The sequence below is a fragment of the Acipenser ruthenus genome, chromosome 22 (assembly GCF_902713425.1).
Source record: "Acipenser ruthenus chromosome 22, fAciRut3.2 maternal haplotype, whole genome shotgun sequence".
Taxonomy (NCBI): domain Eukaryota; kingdom Metazoa; phylum Chordata; class Actinopteri; order Acipenseriformes; family Acipenseridae; genus Acipenser; species Acipenser ruthenus.
This window is the reverse complement of record NC_081210.1, coordinates 8,794,162-8,810,233: the sequence shown is the minus strand read 5'-3', so window position 1 is coordinate 8,810,233 and position 16,072 is coordinate 8,794,162. Positions and strand designations below refer to the sequence as shown.

The following is a 16,072-nucleotide window of genomic DNA, read 5'->3' as shown; positions in this document are numbered from 1 at the left end:
TAAAAGGTTAAATACATAATGTTTTTGAAAAAAAAAAAAGATTAGTCATTGTTGACCTCTTTTAGATGCATTAGTAAGAACATCATTGTGAACATTATAGAAATACATAATGATGTGTGAAAAAAATAATGTTGAATTTTGTTAATTTTAATGACACTTAAGTGGTTGCTTGGATTTAATTGTGTTGATATTTTAGATCATTAACTATTTCCATACTGCATTTTTCCCTAATTTAGGTATGTTTGTTTTTGTTTGTTTTTTTGCATGCTGACACAATTAACTTAAATACAAAATTAATACATTAAAAAAACACATATACCATGTTTGTGACGTGATTCCTACTAGTTTTTGTTTGCGTGATTTTAAGTGTCGATGGGATGAACGGAATTTGTAGTGTTGTACTGTACAGTACGTATTTTCTTAAATGTAAATCATTGATGACCATGACAATTATTGGGGAGGTACAGCCATTTGTACTTCACACAGCGTTTACAATGACATTGATGGTTAGGATTTCAAAAAAAGCCAAAATAACAAAACAGAGCCCTTGCACAATCACATACTCATGAGTCACACAGTCAGATTTGAGATCTAGTCCTTCAATACCACCTGTTGAAGTCTAAGGAACCTTCTGTTTTTTCTTTCATACAAATACAATCCGTGGAATGGACAAACTGGACCATCCAGTCCCATCAGGATGTATTGACTGTTTTATTTATGAATAAGTTTTTGGTATTTTAGCAGAAGAGCCTGACTGCCCAGCTTTATGGCCAGAAATATCTCCAAGGTGTCCCGCGATGACATTTACAATACATGGGGGAGTTGAATTGCAAGGATATTTTTATCAAGCGGAGTGTTCACAATAGACTAAAGGGTAGCCCTGGTAAATGGGAGACCCTTCCCCCCCCCCCCCACACAAAATGTCAGTAATTGGAGAAGGACACCTCGGTGAACTGTAAGTCCCAGTCAGGTTTAATCTTTTAAAAGGGCCCAGGTGATTTTTGAGTCTCAATCCTGGCAGATTTGATACAAATCTTATGGCTCAGTGACGGTAGTGAACCTGATAGAATATTTCCTCTCAAAGTTCAGCCTTTAACAGATTTATTTAACCACTTTTATTTTTCATGTCAGGGATGGAGTTGTTGAGTTAATGGGTCACTTACTAAAGGTCATGTATTGTAACTGACAACCTGTATAGGTCTTAATATGCATGGCAGCATTGATAAGGTGATATTTAAAATCAAACTGGGGTTTTCCAAAACAATGCACTTGACCTTTTTTTTTGTTTTGTTTTTTAAACTATATAGTGATTGGAACGTTCTAGAATGTATGTAGTATTGCAGTACTTTACATTGTAGGTGCTATTGGTGTAAATATTTCTGCAGAAGTGTGTCTGCTTGAGTCCTTGGTCACAGTCCACTGAGGTCTGATTCTATTACAGTAGTAACTGACTTGAAGCTGAATCACATAAGTAGCTTTGGGATTGAATACTATAATTTAAGATGCTATCAAGAAAATAGCGTCTTTTAAAAATTACAGCAGCAAGTAGGATTATACTATTTAATATTACGGAAAGTAACTTATTTTAGTTAAACTATTAAAGATAACATTATGACGCTGTTAAATTGGGGTCAATATACATCAATAATAGAATACATGCACATTTTAAAAATAAAGCTTTTACTGGCCCCTGAAGAAATAGTTTTAATGGGAAAATTTCAAAACCTATGATAAGCTAAAATGCAAAACAAAATGTCAGTTACAGGATATTTAGTAGTTTTATTAAACAGTAATACCCTTAGATGAGGACATTATTGTTAGGTAATTACCTCATTGGGGTAATTGCTGTATGTGAAGATGGTTCCAGTAAACGAGAATGTGTTCTATTTTAAACTGTACAAAATTAAATTGTGTTTTTTTTTTGTTATCTGTTTAGATATATATTTTTTTTTTTAGCAGGACAGCATTAATCGACAATGGAATATGACGAGCAGCAGTGTGGCGTAGTGGATAGGGCTCTGGACTCTTGACCGGAGGGTCGGGGGTTCAATCCCAGGATGGGGGACACTGCTGCTGTACCCTTGAGCAAGGTACTTTACCTAGATTGCTCCAGTAAAAACCCAACTGTATAAATGGGTAATTGTATAAAAAAATAAATAAATAATATGATATCTGTATAATGTAAAATAATGTATAATGTGATATCTTGTAATAATTGTAAGTCGCCCTGGATAAGGGTGTCTGCTAAGAAATAAATAATAATAATAATTACCTGTTTTCTTATTTAGGGGTATGCTTTGGTAATGTTACTTAATTTTGTTTTAGGTGCAATGTTGGCATATAATTGATTGTGCGTTTTGTCAGTAAGCCAGATGTAAACTAGAAGTAATGTCTTTTTAAAAACTGCTTTTCAGTCTCATTTTCAGAATTTAGTCCCCAGGATTTAATGTGAGAATACAGATTAGATGCATACCTTGGTATCTGTCAGTCTGCAATGGACCTTTAGGGAAGGGAAGTTTTGAAGGTCGAGCTGTGCAAGCTGGAACTGTTACAAAATCAAACCAACCAAAATGACTTACACATGGTCTATAATGGAGTCCCAGGGACAAAAGCAGTCCAGATGCTTCATGAATCTGAACTGGTCTGGGACTTGTGATTTGTTTTTTTGGGGAACTGTTGTCTGAGGACTGGTGTCTCACTAGATGCCAGATGACTGCAACCCCCCGCCATTCCCCCCTCCACTCTCCATGTTTTTTCTTTTTTTTTTAGTGATAAAATAGAGGTACAGTTCAGTTGTTCATGCACTGATGCAAAGAACATACTAAATGTGATTGACATCACATGGATAACCATAGCACTATTAACACAGAAAATACAGTGATTTTGCTCTCCCTGTTCCTACTGGTTATAAAATTAAACTGACAGGACTCAAACACCACGTCCTCGTATGTAGCCTTTCAAAGCCTTTTAACATTGACAAAAGTAGGTCAGGGCAACCAGGGAGAGGTAATGCATTTCTCAGCCAAATTGTGGTTTCACAGGAGGGCTACAATGTCAGGAGAAAAGGTACCTCACCGCAAACTGAGTTTGGAAAGGGCAAAAATACTTTCAGATGGTAATACTATAAGAAAATTAATTTGAGTTGTAAAAATGTTCAGCTATTGCAATTATCACTTTGTTACAACGATGAAGGTGTTGTCTGAAGCATTTGACTACATGACTTAGTTTGTTTTATATATACAAATCTTGTACAGTTAAGTTCTCCCTTGTTGTTTCACGACCACACACTACCCTCAATATTTAATGATTTTTTTTGTGAAATGTGCTGTCATCATGGGAATTATCAACACTGGAGCTCTCTAGTTTTTAACTTGGTGAAGGCTGACAAATCATTAGCACAGTGGCTCATGCTTTAATTTTCTAATCTTTGCACAGGTCTTTAAACTGGTGGATGTTCCATGCCATTGAATTAAGGTTGTTGGGAAGAGTTGTAACTGCAGTCTCATTTAGGGAAGAAGACTTTCAAAGAAAGTAATTTTTAAATAATCAGTGAGTCAGACCCCAAAATCTTTGGGTTGTAAAGAATGGTAGTCCAGCAAGGTTAAAGCCAAAACGAGCATTTACATTTTTATTATTATTACTATTTTATTTTGCAGAAATGATTCCCATGGCTGTCATTGTATTTGCATCCCATCTGCCTGTGGCGGTTGACGTTTTTTGGGCTAATATTGGCTGTAGGAGAGCGCACTTGGAAAGACGTAATAAGGCTTGCCGTTGGCTCTACTTGCTTGTACAGTACTATTGACCCATGAGCACTAATAAAATAAGCTATGCATGTAGGTCACCGCTGACATTATCACAATTGTAGGGTAATTATGTAAGGTTCACCAGTGGTTGGAAAGCTAAAGAATGTGCCCTGATATTTGCATTCTGTGCAAGTTATTATTATTATTAGTTTATTTAGGAGACGCCTTTATCGAAGGCGACTTTCAGAGACTAGGGTGTGTAAACTAAACTATGCATCAGCTGCAGAGTCACTTACAATTACGTCTCACCCGAAAGACGGAGCACAAGGAGGTTAAGTGACTTGCTCAGGGTCACACAATGAGTCAGTGGCTGAGGTGGGATTTGAACCGGGGACCTCCTGGTTACAAGCCCATTTCTTTAACCACGGGACCACACAGCCTCCTATATTATCTTAGAGGAAGCAGACTTCTAAGACACTGCAGGAGGCTGGATAGTATTTGAACATTTCTGTCCTAAAGTCTCTTTAGAAATCCAGAGCTTGATAAAAGCCAGCATGACTCTGGTGTCCACGACAGTATTAAAAGGGGTCTTGTTTTATCATCTTTTTCTTTAAGCCTGACAGCACTATGAGTTTGTGCCTTTATCAGTTCTTTCCAGTGGGGTGATAGTGGTTTTCCCTTTTATTCACTTGGCAAAAAAAATACACTTGCATTGAAAGGAAGATTTTAGATAGATTATAAATATTGACTCAACTTTTTAGGTTCAAGACCAAAATAATATAAAGATTATCTTGAGGTAAATAAGAATACTATTATGTTCCAAAACTGTATTTTTAAAGATTTATCTTCTGTATTGATTTCCAATAGCAAAACTCCTGCAACTGCCTCTCTTGCTATCTCCATGCCCTTCATTTGTAAGCTTAGCAATGTCCTTTCTTAAGTTTATTTTCAAAAGAAAATTCTATTTTTCATACAGTATTTATATTGCTTATACTGTATAGCATATCTTCAAGTGGTTCTAACGTAGAATATTCAAATTGAAAACGGCTTGTTTTTTCTTGTATGGGTGCATGAAAACATGCCATTTCCAACAGAAACATACAATAATGTGTTTGCATTACTCTAACATGGCGTGTCTAATACAAGCATACACATTTGTAGTCCCTTATATTTATTAATTCATAAAATAACAATAGAAGTGTGCTGTAATTTTATTTTTTTTAAAAGTGCCCTGTGTATAACATGCACTGCAGTTATTACACTACAGGTGAGGAGAATTGGACTACATAATTATTTCCTCGTCACATTGGTTTAGTGATTTTGTTATTTTTTTAAATCACTCAATTAACTGAATGAATGAACAGAGAGAGAGAGAGGGGAGGGGGTCCATTAATTTCTAACCAAATATTTTGTCACATTTAGTAATGTTTGTGTATTATTACACCATTCCATGAAATTCCTGAAGCAGGGTCCCATTTTGTAAAACAAAAAGCAGCTTATGTATTTTTTTATTTTTATTGAAATTGAATTTACAACAAACAGAAATATACATACAAAATAGAGCTCACACATGTTTTTTTTTTTGCATACAACAAAACAACATACAACAAAACACCTGCTTTATTATATTCAGCCCTACTAATTACCACAAAGTACCACAAGTAACCACATACTACCACAAACAATCTTTAAATGGCATAAACAACAATGCATTTGTATAATTTGATACTGTATTGTGATTCAGTGCAGTACATCATAAGAAGCTTTTTTTTTTTTTTAACACGTTTATATAAATGAGGATAACTAAACATAACTTCATTAATGGATTGTTATACATCACAGGTAATGGAAATAAACATTGAGAACATATCACATCACGATCTGATCCCCCTTCCATGTATTTCTTCTCTCTTCTAGCCTGTATCTCCCCTACATGACAGGAACCTGCTGTAAGTCAGCCTTCTGGCTGTTGGGACCGTTGGTGTGATCTATGTGTAAACGTCTTATCATTTGATTATACACCTTTCTTTTCCTGTATAAGTAAAAATACATAAATGGCAAAAAAGTCAAACACAGCTTATTATAAGTAACACAGAATTCTTGGTATTCTTTGGTATACTTCATTCATGGATAGCTTCAAAAGTTAAAATGTGAACAGATGTCATTTCCACTTCCAGGTCACAAGTGAATCCCTTCTGTGTATACGGAAGACTGATTTGAGTATGTTGATGCGATAATGATTATTGCAGCGCCTGAAAAAAAAAACACTGCCTGCTGGTGGGCGTTCCAGTAATCTACAGGATGGGCGTTCTGCAGTATAGAGGGTTAATACACATTGCAGGATCAATATTGTTTTTGTTTTTATTGGGGGTTTAATGTTATTTTTTATATGTATTTAGTTTTTTATTAATGTTTTGCAGGCTAACAATCAGACTGGTGGAAGCATGCAGCTCCTTGAGACAGATTTCTCCCGAACTCTACATGAACTCATCGACCTTCACCTATTTCATCAGAACAGCATCCCAGCCTTCCTCAGTGCCGTGACCCTTGACCTCTTCAGCCGCCAGACATCTGTCTGACCCGGCCCCCTCGCTCCAGCCATGGTTTCCCCGCAAGGAAACCCGTTCTATTCATTTTAATAGGCTGATTCTTTGTGATTAGATACATTTCTGCACAAGGCTGGAGATTTACTCAGGCAAGCTGTAATGTAATGTAATTTTTTATTTTTTTTTGGGGGGGGGGAGTTTCAAACCACCTCACATTGAATAATAAAAGTGTATTGGTAATTAGGCAAATGTAGATACATTTGTGTCCATGCTTGTGAAATGAAGGGTTTAGTTACACCTTGGGAAAGCCAGTAAACATGATCGAGGCAGACCTACTGACCTACTTTTCAAGCCGATAATGAAAGATAATGCCCCTGCAACAGTGAATAATTCTGTCAGGCAGAAGTTTCAGTCTTCTGTATTACTTTACATATAATGCACAGTTTACATTATCTTCCAGTCTGGGGTCTTTGATATTCTACTGGTGTGCATGCCAATGGCTTTTTATTAGGTTCATTATAACCTCTATTTCGTACTTCTAAGACAAAGACTACACATTAGCAAAACCAAGTAGAATATTAGTTACACCTTGAATCAGATAACATGGCACTATTGCAGGTCTCACTGTAGTATTAAACTTACAAACTGGTAAACCAGCTTATATATGCAGACAGATTTGGGGAGCACCTACTGATCAACAGCAGTTCTGTTTTCGGCATACCACCTATGACAAACAATGCATAAAACAAATAATGCCATCACTTAAGTAAATAACAGAGCTGTTGAAAGTGAGGCGAATAAAGGCAAATACAGCATGAACAGACTGATGGCTTTGAAGAACAAAGCTCAGACCACGACGATTATTTTCCCCGATTCAGCACAAGACATGAATATATTTGAATAGTTTGATATTCCAGGGATGAAGGGAGTCCACGTCTGTCCCATTCGCAAACAGGGAGAGGCGGATTGTATGAAGTAGCTGAGAGACACAAAGGGCAACAAATTCACAAACCGAAGGGGAGGTAGTTTTTATTGGTCAGTCATCACAAAGTGTATTATTTCTAGACTGCTTTTTACTCAGATATCCTGCCTACAAAATGCTACTGAAGTAGGGGAAATAGATCTTTGGTACCATAGCTAATATGAACTGATGATAATCCAACTATAAATGCATAAATGCAAATGCATCGTTGTTCAGTGGTGTTCATGGCAGGATGGTAAAATTGGTAGCTCCATGGAAAGGAACTAAGATACATTCCTGGTGATTCATCTGTACCTAGGATGCGTTTCCAATGGTGGAGTGGTAATGATAGTAATAATGTTTGTTTCTCTTGTGGCCAACTGTTTTATTATTATTTCATTAAGTGAATATAATGTTACGCTTTACCATCTATAATTTAAGACAACAAATCAAGGAAACAAACATACCTTCATCAATGCTATGTTGAATGATGTAAATACTTTCCCAAAATTCAGCTGTTGTTACACTGCTTAGAGCCTAGCATATTTATGTCCCACCTCTGGTCTCATAATCAGACAGCTGCAAAACCAGGGCAGATCTTTGACTCTTCCATTGGTTAAACTTACTCAAAACAGTCAGCCAAGGCAGAGAATACCTTCAACTGTTTGTGCCACCTCCGCTCACTTATGATTGGACTGCCGCAGAGAAAAATCAGATCTTATATTGGTTGGTTTTATTTTATATACAAAAATAAAATTCTGCACTCTTTAGTTGAATAATCACACACACACACACACACACACACACACACACATGCTGTAATCGAGTCCCATATTCCTTAGTTTAGGTGTTTCCCCTACATGAGAGAGTGAGACTTGCACAGAGAGAGGGGAGTCTAGAGTAATTCATTTTGAACATTTGTTATAAACTGTGTGCTGTGGAATTGCATAGTGACTGTTCATCTTTTAAACACAACAGATGGGTTCTTGCCTTGTCACAGAACTGAGGTTATTTTCTATGCATGTCTTTCTTCCTATTTTTATGTCTGTCTTACTGCCCTAATCTGCAATATTGTAGATTTTGAACTTTTATGACAATAAAGAAACTTACAAAGTCAATTTATTTCATGCTCTGTGGTAATTTTTTTCCTCTGTCAATAATGTGATGTTTCCTTGTGCATCCTTGTACACAGAACTGAATTGTGGTTCATTAATTTACTTTTGCGAATGGACTGTTATTTCAAGGCTGCTCATCCAATAATGCATTAGGAATCCCTGAGCACTGGTGTCCAATTTGCCAGAATACGCTTTGGAAGGAATCTAATAAAGTTTTCATTAAACAAGATGGTTCATTATGTTACGCTGTGTTGGTGGAAGAGTCTTTTAAAGAGTAAATTAAGAAAATTAAGCAATTGTGACCAAGCAAAAATAGGAAAAGTTATCAGCAACCCATTATTGGTTCTGAAATAGCTAAGTTGAAAAAAAATGTTTCATTATATTTGTTTAAAAAGCCTCATTAAACATTTGAAGTTATAGGTGAGATGTTTTCTTGCAACAAGACCGCCAGTCTATTCCATTTCTCCTGTTGGAGAAGCGCTATCCTGTAAGATAAGACAAATTGAATTAAATTATCTTCTGTTGAACATCACCATTCTTAATGGAGTGGCAGAAGGAGTAGACATAGATACATCACATGTTTGCTTCCCGTCCTGAAGTAACATTGTGACTTTATGAGCCTTGACTTGCACACAGTACGTTTTGCAGGGTCCTCATCGGAACAACCAGAGGGAAGCCAAAATATATACAGTATGTACATTAAAGAAATTTAAAATTCTGTAGATATTTTATTATAGCTGACAGTTTTCATTAAGGAGGTGTTTTGTTTATTGTTCCAGCTCAACAACCATAATGGACATTCTTTAATCACAGCAAGACATAGTTGATTTATTTCCCCTTGCTGTTCTGCAGGTCTACTGCACCATGAAAACAGCATTGTTCTGTGCATTACCAAAATGACTTTTGTTGATGTTTTGTGAATGAAAAAGCTGGCAGCTTTCAGTGAATGTCACCATTTCCAAGACCAAGAACAGTTCTAGTCCATGATTCTAGCCCTCTGATTGGCGAGTCCAAACACGTATCCTCCAGTCTGTGACTGACACATCGCCTACTGCATTAAGGCGATGACTTCTAGTTTTGTGGCTCTGCCCCCTTTCTGGATGGCTGACTTCCAACTGACCCTGGAATGAACTGTTAAACCATCCAGTCCGGGGCACGCTGTTCCTGTTATACTGTGCCCTCACATGTCGGAAGGGAGATTGTCTTGCAGGTGCCCTGGTCTACAGAGCGTCTGCCCTGTTGCATTACTGTACAGCGGCATTGCTGCTTGACCAGACGCCCCCTTGAGGCCAGCAACAGTATTGTACACTACTGTACCGACCCCGTGCTGTTCCGGTACAATCTCGGTTCCGACCTTTTTCAGACCACGGTTTTACAATCCCCAATGTGGTATCAAGCAGGCCTTGTTGACAGTCAAGTTGCTGTTTTAGGCATGCTAAGGTAGTAACTGTACATTCTTACGGAATTTGCTTGGTATTTGCATAATGCCTGGGTTTTATCCCTGTGACACATGCAAAGCCAGCCAGTTTTGTGTGCATTCTCCAAGTGTACGCATAGAGAGGTGGCTGCGTCCTCATCTCATGGCTCTGTATCAAGGGAGAGCCACACACCTGGCTACTACACTTCAGTTCAAGCACGGTCCACCTCCCTTTCAGGGCATGACTGCAGCATCAGTCATGGACCCACAGGACGCTGCTGTGGTGTCTCAGGAGGTAGCAGCTCTGCGGCAAAAACAGTTGGAGGACGGGTTCTACTCCGTGCCCAAGTAGGATGGTGGCCTCAGACGAATCCTCAACCTTAGGCAGGTCAAACTGTATCTGAGCTGAAGGAGGCTCAAAATGTTGACCATGCAACAGCTGTTGAAGTCATTCAGGCCAGACAACTGCTTCACCACGTTGGACCTCAATGACGCCTATTTCCATGTCCCCATAATAACCGGCACACTTAAGTTCAGAGATCAGCGTACGAGTTCAGGGTCTTGCCGTTTGACCTCTCTCTAGCTCCCCATGCCTTTTCGAAGAGCAGGGAAGCTATATTGGCCCCATTGAGACTCAAAGGTATCGGAGTACTCTATTCTTTGGACAACTGGCTCATTGTGCCCAGTCTCCAGCTCAGGCATACACTCAGCTTCCTGGCGGGGCAAAACATTTTTTAAGTGGTTTGGTGGCTTCAGCAGCATATAAAGGACATTGTTCCTCGCTAGAGGTTACATGTAGTGCTAAATGCACTCTTGAAGCCTCCATTTGAGCCCACGCATTCAGCTGAGCTCCATTGTTATCACTCAAGTGACTGTTTGCTTGCTATAACCTTCGCAAAGTGGGTGAGCGAGATGCAGGGTTTCTCCTTAGTGAGAACCTGCTTAATTTGTCCTGGGTGCATCTGTCAATCACATTTGCAATGCAGCGGTGTGGGCTACTACCCATACCTTTACTAGGTTCTACAGACTTAGGTCATGGATCCACAAAAACTCTGGCTTTGGAACTAGAGTATTAAGGGCAACTTCCAGGTCAACCCTTATAGACAGAGAGGTGAGTTCCTCCCTCAGTTGTTAGCCCTAGCTACTTGTACTGGGGTTCCTCATGGTAACGTGCAAGGTGGCCTTGGGCTTAGCCTTGTGGCGTTCCAGTTGGTCTGCAATATTGCCTTGCGACAGCTTTGCTATTCATACCCATGAGGTAATGGTTATATTTCGTACTTGATACGGAACGTTAGGTTATTATCATAACCTTGGTTCCCTGAAATAGAACGGTAACCATTAACCTACTAGGTCGTTGCATCCATGATTGCAGCAGTCTTGAAGGTAAATGATGATGATGATGATGATGTCTATGTCTGCAGTCCAGTTATGCCCTCTGAGACAGGCACTACTGCATCACAGGCTCTGATGTGCAGCTTTGATATAGCTTATTCAGGTTATCAGGAGCTTAAGGATAAATACCCATGAAGTAATTATTATTATTTATTTCTTAGCAGACGCCCTTATCCAGGGCAACTTACAATTGTTTCAAGATATCACATTATTTTTACATACAATTACATTATTTTTTTTACACATTATTTTTTACATTACCCATTTATACAGTTGGGTTTTTACTGGAGCAATCTAGGTAAAGTACCTTGCTTAAGGGTACAGCAGCAGTGCCCCCCACCTGGGATTGAACCCACGACCTTCCGACCTTCCAGAGCCCTAACCACTACTCCACACTCCTGCCCAATGAAATGTAATGGAACCAGGGTAATGATAATAATCTAACATTCTCATAATTGGTAAATAATTTTAAAATCAAGAAGCATTTCAACTAAAGTTAACTTTTACTTGTATTTGATAAAAAAAAAAAAAGATTTAAAAAATACAAGATGATAAAAAGCCTTAGATAATAAAAAAAGTTATTAAAACTCAACATCTAACAGTACTTGTTGATCTTTTTAGTGTGTTTCTGTGTATTTGTTTAAAAAAAAAAACCATGTGAATGAACGTGAAATGTCATATGTTGATATTTGCTTTTATAAGGTCCCTGTGTATTTTATCATAACTGAGAAAAAGAAGATTTGAACCGAGTTACTGATCCTTTACCTGCTTATCCTCCAGACCAGGGCTGGGTATACCTGGCTCTTTCTGATCAAGCATGTGTTCCAACGATTTTCTGAATTGCTTTATTGAACAAATTCATCCTGGTCTCAAAGCAGTGAATCATCTCATTATGTACAACCTGGTTTCGAATGGCCCTGCAGGATGAGTTGCCACTCCCTGTTCCACACCATTTAGTATGCATCTGTCCTGAAGTATTTGCCTTAAAACTAAAAAGCATATCATTGACTGGTAATGGAATAACAATTAAAAGATTGAATGCTGTGTTTTCACAGACTGACAGGTCAAGACCACTCATTTTCTATTGTGATGATGGGTTTTGGTTTCATGATGTCCTGCAGACCACCTTCTCTTAACGGCTTGGCTGTCTGGAATAATTTGTGTGCCTCTTGCCTTTTTTACAAGAACAAGTCTCCGTTGTGTTTTAGGTAAGTTATCTTGTGTTGGTCTTGTGCCAAACGTTTTGTTAAATGAGCCCCTGACACTTGAATATTTCGATGTGTAGTAAGTGTATTTAGTTTCTAGCAGCTAAATCACCAGTGGCATGTTTTTTACTGTTTTATTTATTTTTTAAATGCTAGGTTATTAGCACACCTGTCTCTGTTAGAGTATACTATATTTTAATGAAATGTGTCTTTCAGAAGCAGTTATATAAATACAAGACAGACGCACAAGTATTAGCTTTGCCATCATCATGTTTTGGGCCTTCATAACGCACAGCAACACGTGTACAGTCCTGACCGATGTGATAAATGAGTAAAATGAGTAGTTCAAGGTACTGTAATAATTAGCATTTCAATTATAAGTACTTTGAATCCTTGAATAATCATCTATTATTCTACTATTTTATTCAATGTAAGTTTGGAAGTTCTGCTGTAGTGTTTTGAGTTGCTGTTGGTTTAACCCTTCACACAGCACAGTGTGCAAAGAGGCATTAATAGAGTTTATTGGAATTGCTGCACAGTCCTAAAATGTTAGGTGAGGCAAAACTTAATATGTAGTAAATTGACCAGAGTACACCATAAAAGGCAGCTTTTATCAAGAATAAAAACCATGATGCGACGACAGCAAAGTTCAGTTTCCTTGCAGACATGCTGTGTTTTCAAATTAAACATGTAAGTCTTGGGACCTTGCAAAACCATAAAGATTCCCAAAGCTACTGTTTTATTCATTTATTGAAACAAAGCATTCTACACTCATTGTTCTGTTGAAAATCCACTATAGACTCTGGATTATGGTCCTTTTAAAAGTCCCAATTCCCCCCAATCTGATGACCTTGGAGGTCACGCTATTAGCTGCTATGCACTTTTGGCTTGTAATTATTAAGAGTGCAGCTAAAAGCCCACTCAGATTCAAACAAAATGCTAATGTGTTCATGTTTGACAAAGCATTTTATGCCAGGGCTATATTACCCTGGGCTATTTTGCTGTACATTTTTTAAAGTGAAAAAGAGTGTTAAACAGAGGGAGGGGTATACTAGTTATATTGGGAGGCTTGCAACTGGACTGGACTTTTTATGTTATATCAAAGACACAGCAGAACAAAATGCATGCAAATATACAGTGTTTAATTAATGTACCTTTAGGTGATGACAGCAGTCCAGTGAGTTTAAATGAAAGATCCTGCAAAGCTGTTTGTCTTACACAGCAGTGGTCTCCGTTCTAGTATAGTAAACTGTTCAATGTATTTGCCAACCATCCATGCACGCTCTCCAAGGCACGTTGAAACATTTTCTTACCCCATTTCCTTAAGCAAACACTTTTCCCCCCTTTATAGAAATCCCAGACTGCAGCAGCAGCCACAGAAAGGCTCTCACGCATACAGATAATAAACACACACCAGTCTTTCTAAACCACCCATGCCTGGCTATTTTTTTAATCATATACTATGAAGTCATCTACGGACAGATCTCTCTGTTCTTATTTCATTTATTATTGATGATATGTGGTTTGGGAGATTGGAGAGAGTGATGTATGTGTTGGGATGGAGGGATACAGAACCTGAGATGAACCCTAGACCATTTATGCTTTACTCCTGGTCTCTGCAGAGTTGTAACGGTCTGACTGCAAGCCTCAAAAAACACCTGGTCACGAAGGGTTGTTAATTCAGGGTCATGAGAAGCCATGCACATTCCTATACACACTGAAGTGTATGTCAAAGCACTCATAACTCGGAGCATATCAGGTTCTAATGTATCCCTCTAAGATTATTGCCTCAACACTGAACCACCAGGGGGCTCTGTGAGCAAACCTCTTATTGTAAGTAAAAATACATTTACAAAGTTAAGAAAAGGGCAACTATATATTAGAGGAAGTAATAATATAGCGATGGTATTAAACAACAAAACAGCACCTGCTGTACATAACTTGTTTCAAAACTGAAGAAGCCGCTTGAGTGGATGTGTTTACTCTTAATACAGTTGTTTATAAAGATATTTGTCATTGCATCGATATACAGGGTGATTAGAAAGTTGATGTGGTAAACGTACTTTCAAATCACCCTGTATATTACCGATTTGAAATAGTATTATACTAAAATACTTACTATGTATTTTATTAACTGTGCCCAAACAGGCATAGGAAATTTTCCATTAACTGTTTATAGTATATATTCTACCTCCTTACCTGCCTCAAACGTTGTGTGTAAATGTGTGTGTGTGTTTATAGCTGTACACTATATAGAGCACTGTCAGAAGAGAGACTACCTGTTGTGTATCTCATTGTTGTTTATCAAGTAAATGCAGAAGGATATAGGATTCTGTCATTCCTAGCAGTGGGGGCACATCTTTTTAATTCCACAAATCCTACACCTGGTGACTTACAGTAAACCTGTTGGTAGACTTATTCCGAAGGTCCCTAACAGTGATTTGAGCTTAGCTACTGCCCTTGGGGGAACAGCTGACTTCATTTTACCAGTGACCTTGCGGTCTTCAGATTCCAATGATTTCTCAATCTGTTTGTTCTTGACTGGATTCAAACTCTAGACTACAGAAAATGTCTCAGTTTTATACTAGGCATGTTGATGATGATTAACATCAAGAACAACTGAAAAAAAGTGTATCCAGAGTTAGTGTCCTGTCTGTATAAAAGTCATGTCAGAAGGCAAATGCTCAAAGAGAGAATTCTGAGCTTTAAGCATAAGAAGACCAAACAAACAATAGACAGCCAGCTACACACAGAATTCATAATACCAGTCTTGGTGCAGTGTGTTCTCTCTCTCTCTCTAGAAGACAGGTTGTGAACAATGAGGGCCATTGATGGAAAAAGGACAGAAAAGATGAATGTTTTTATGAATTCCCATCATGTGTGATATGCCCTGATATGAGGTGTCAGTACCTAATATTGTGTATTACTTGATTTGTGTAGCTTATATAAAACTGATTATTACATCCAGTTTATAATGTCATGGATCCTGATTAATCAAGGTTAAAGCATGCTTTGTAAATAAGTATGTTGTTTTACAATGGCCCTCCTTAGTCTCCTCCCAAAAATCTCCTTGAAAAAGCAAGTGGAATACTACAGCGCAGCTTGTAGTTCATACATAACCCCTTCTTACCACAGGAGCATGTCTGTTTAATTAAAGTTAAGTGAATGACAATAATGTTTCAAGGAGGAACTGGAGAAAGCTTTAGCAGAGAGTGGGACAATATAGTAAATGTCGTTGATATCACCATCCTTAAAGAGTAACTAACTTTCTTTTACTGTGCCCTTTTCCTTTTCATGGTGTTTTGCAATCATGTTGAGTGGTTCTTATTCAAATTACTCACATTATTATTGTTATTATTATTTTGTTCGGTGATTTGACTAAGCACCATCTAGTGGTCAGCTGTGTATCACCAACAATACAAAATTAAACTTGATCCTTAGAGCCTGTTTACTAGATAGCCCAGGCTCGCTCTTCTATAAACACTTTGCCTGGGTTACATATTGTATGTCCATTGCAGGGAACTGGAACAGATGGGCCGCTAAACTCAAAGCACCTTTGCACAGTAAAATACAATGACAATATTTGAGTGATTAGAATAAGGACCTCTCAGTATGATTGTAAACGTTGTAAAATCAATAGACATTCTTTAATAAATCTAGATAGATTTATTAAAGAATAAGAATACTAAA

The 16,072-nt window shown here is 37.8% G+C and overlaps 1 protein-coding gene across 3 annotated transcripts in view; it reads left to right on the top strand.

Annotated features, from left to right (window-relative positions):
- mad1l1 (mitotic arrest deficient 1 like 1) overlaps positions 1-8,375 on the top strand; it is a 246,651-nt gene extending 238,276 nt beyond the window's left edge. For 2 of the 3 annotated variants that reach the window (XM_058995955.1, XM_058995957.1), the window contains exon 18: positions 6,167-8,375. In XM_058995955.1, the coding sequence (XP_058851938.1) occupies positions 6,167-6,325 (159 nt within the window). In that variant the 3' untranslated portion in view covers positions 6,326-8,375. The remainder of the gene's footprint in view (positions 1-6,166) is intronic. The other variant, XM_058995958.1, reaches the window with a different exon arrangement.
- Positions 8,376-16,072: the final 7,697 nt, after the last annotated feature.